The sequence below is a fragment of the Myodes glareolus genome, chromosome 11 (assembly GCF_982192425.1).
Source record: "Myodes glareolus chromosome 11, mMyoGla1.1, whole genome shotgun sequence".
NCBI lineage: Eukaryota > Metazoa > Chordata > Mammalia > Rodentia > Cricetidae > Myodes > Myodes glareolus.
The window spans coordinates 11,783,651-11,785,115 of NC_142036.1; the positions used below are offsets into that span (position 1 = coordinate 11,783,651).

The window sequence follows — 1,465 nt, forward strand, 5'->3', positions numbered from 1 at the left end:
TCTTTACCTGGGGGGAGGCCCAACAGGAGGCCTATATGAACATCAAGAAAACCTTGTTGGCCTCACCGGCTTTGGGCCTCCCGGACCTGACCAAACCGTTCGAATTGTTTGTGGATGAAAGTCGGGGCTATGCCAAAGGAGTCCTAGTCCAAAGACTGGGACCCTGGAGACGGTCTATAGCATACCTCTCCAAAAAGTTGGACCCTGTGGCCTCAGGATGGCCCCCTTGCCTCTGCATGGTGGTAGCCATAGCGGTCCTAACAAAGGACGCTGGTAAGCTGACCTTGGGACAGCCGCTGACTATCCTGGCACCCCATGTGGTAGAGGCTCTAATTAAGCAGACTCCGGACCGCTGGTTGTCCAACACACGCATGACCCACTACCAGGCAATGCTCCAAGACACTGACCGAGTGCGGTTCGGTCCAGTATTGGCACTCAACCCCGCCACCCTGCTTCCACTGCCGGAAGGCCCAGACCAGCACGACTGTCTGCAGATCCTGGCGGAAGCGCATGGAACCAGGCCAGACCTCAAGGACCAGCCCCTCCCAGATGCGGACTTCACCTGGTATACAGACGGAAGCAAAAATAAAGCCCTAAGTAAGGCCAAAATCTCTTATAATGGTTTCCTTTGTCCTAATTTTAAAAGGTAATTCATAAAGATGAGACGCTGTCTGTTGTGTAGACATGAGAAAGAGAAAAAAATGTATTCTGTGTCAGTTTTTTAACCAGAATTCTTTGTGTTTACAGGTGTCCAGTGTGAGGTTCAATTGCTGGAGTCTGGGGGAGGCTTAGTGCCGCCTGGAAAGTCCCTGAAACTCTCCTGTGCAGCCTCTGGATTCACTTTCAGTAATGCTTACATGAACTGGGTCCGCCAGGCTCCAGGGAAAGGACTGGAGTGGGTTGCATGGATTAATAACAATGGTGGTAGCACCTGGTATACCGATGCTGTGAAGGGCCGATTCACAATCTCCAGAGACAATGCCAAGAACACACTGTACCTGGAAATGAGCAGTCTGAGATCAGAGGACACAGCCACGTATTATTGTACAACAGACACAGTGAGTGAATGTTACTGTGAGCTCAGACAAAAACCCCTCTGTGGGAAACACGGGACCAGCAGGGGGCGCTGAGAGCACTTAGAGATCACTTAGATTCACAGAAGCTGCCGCTCAGAAAAGCCTGGAAGACTGGACTTCTCTGTGTCTGCACTGCCTCTCCATATCACACTTAGGGATTTTCTCTGCAGATATAGTGTGGAGTAATCCTTGAATGTCCACATTATTATTTAAATTTCTGCTTCCAGTTGTGTTGTGTGTGTTTATTTATTTTAATGTTTCTCCCTGTTTCCCTTTATCTTTCTCTGTCTCCCTATCTCTGTCTGTGTCACAGTCTCTATCACTCTCCCTCTTTCTCTCTCAATCTTTCCTATGAGTCGGAAGGTTAACAGATAGCTTTGGGAACCCAG

The 1,465-nt window shown here is 49.4% G+C and overlaps 1 gene segment (V, D, J or C); it reads left to right on the forward strand.

Moving 5' to 3' along the window:
• Positions 1-618: 618 nt before the first annotated feature.
• On the forward strand, positions 619-1,141 carry LOC148120396 (immunoglobulin heavy variable 3-23-like). The segment is given in 2 exon segments: positions 619-646; positions 748-1,141. Coding segments are annotated over 2 exon segments (411 nt in total).
• The last annotated feature ends 324 nt before the right edge of the window (positions 1,142-1,465 follow it).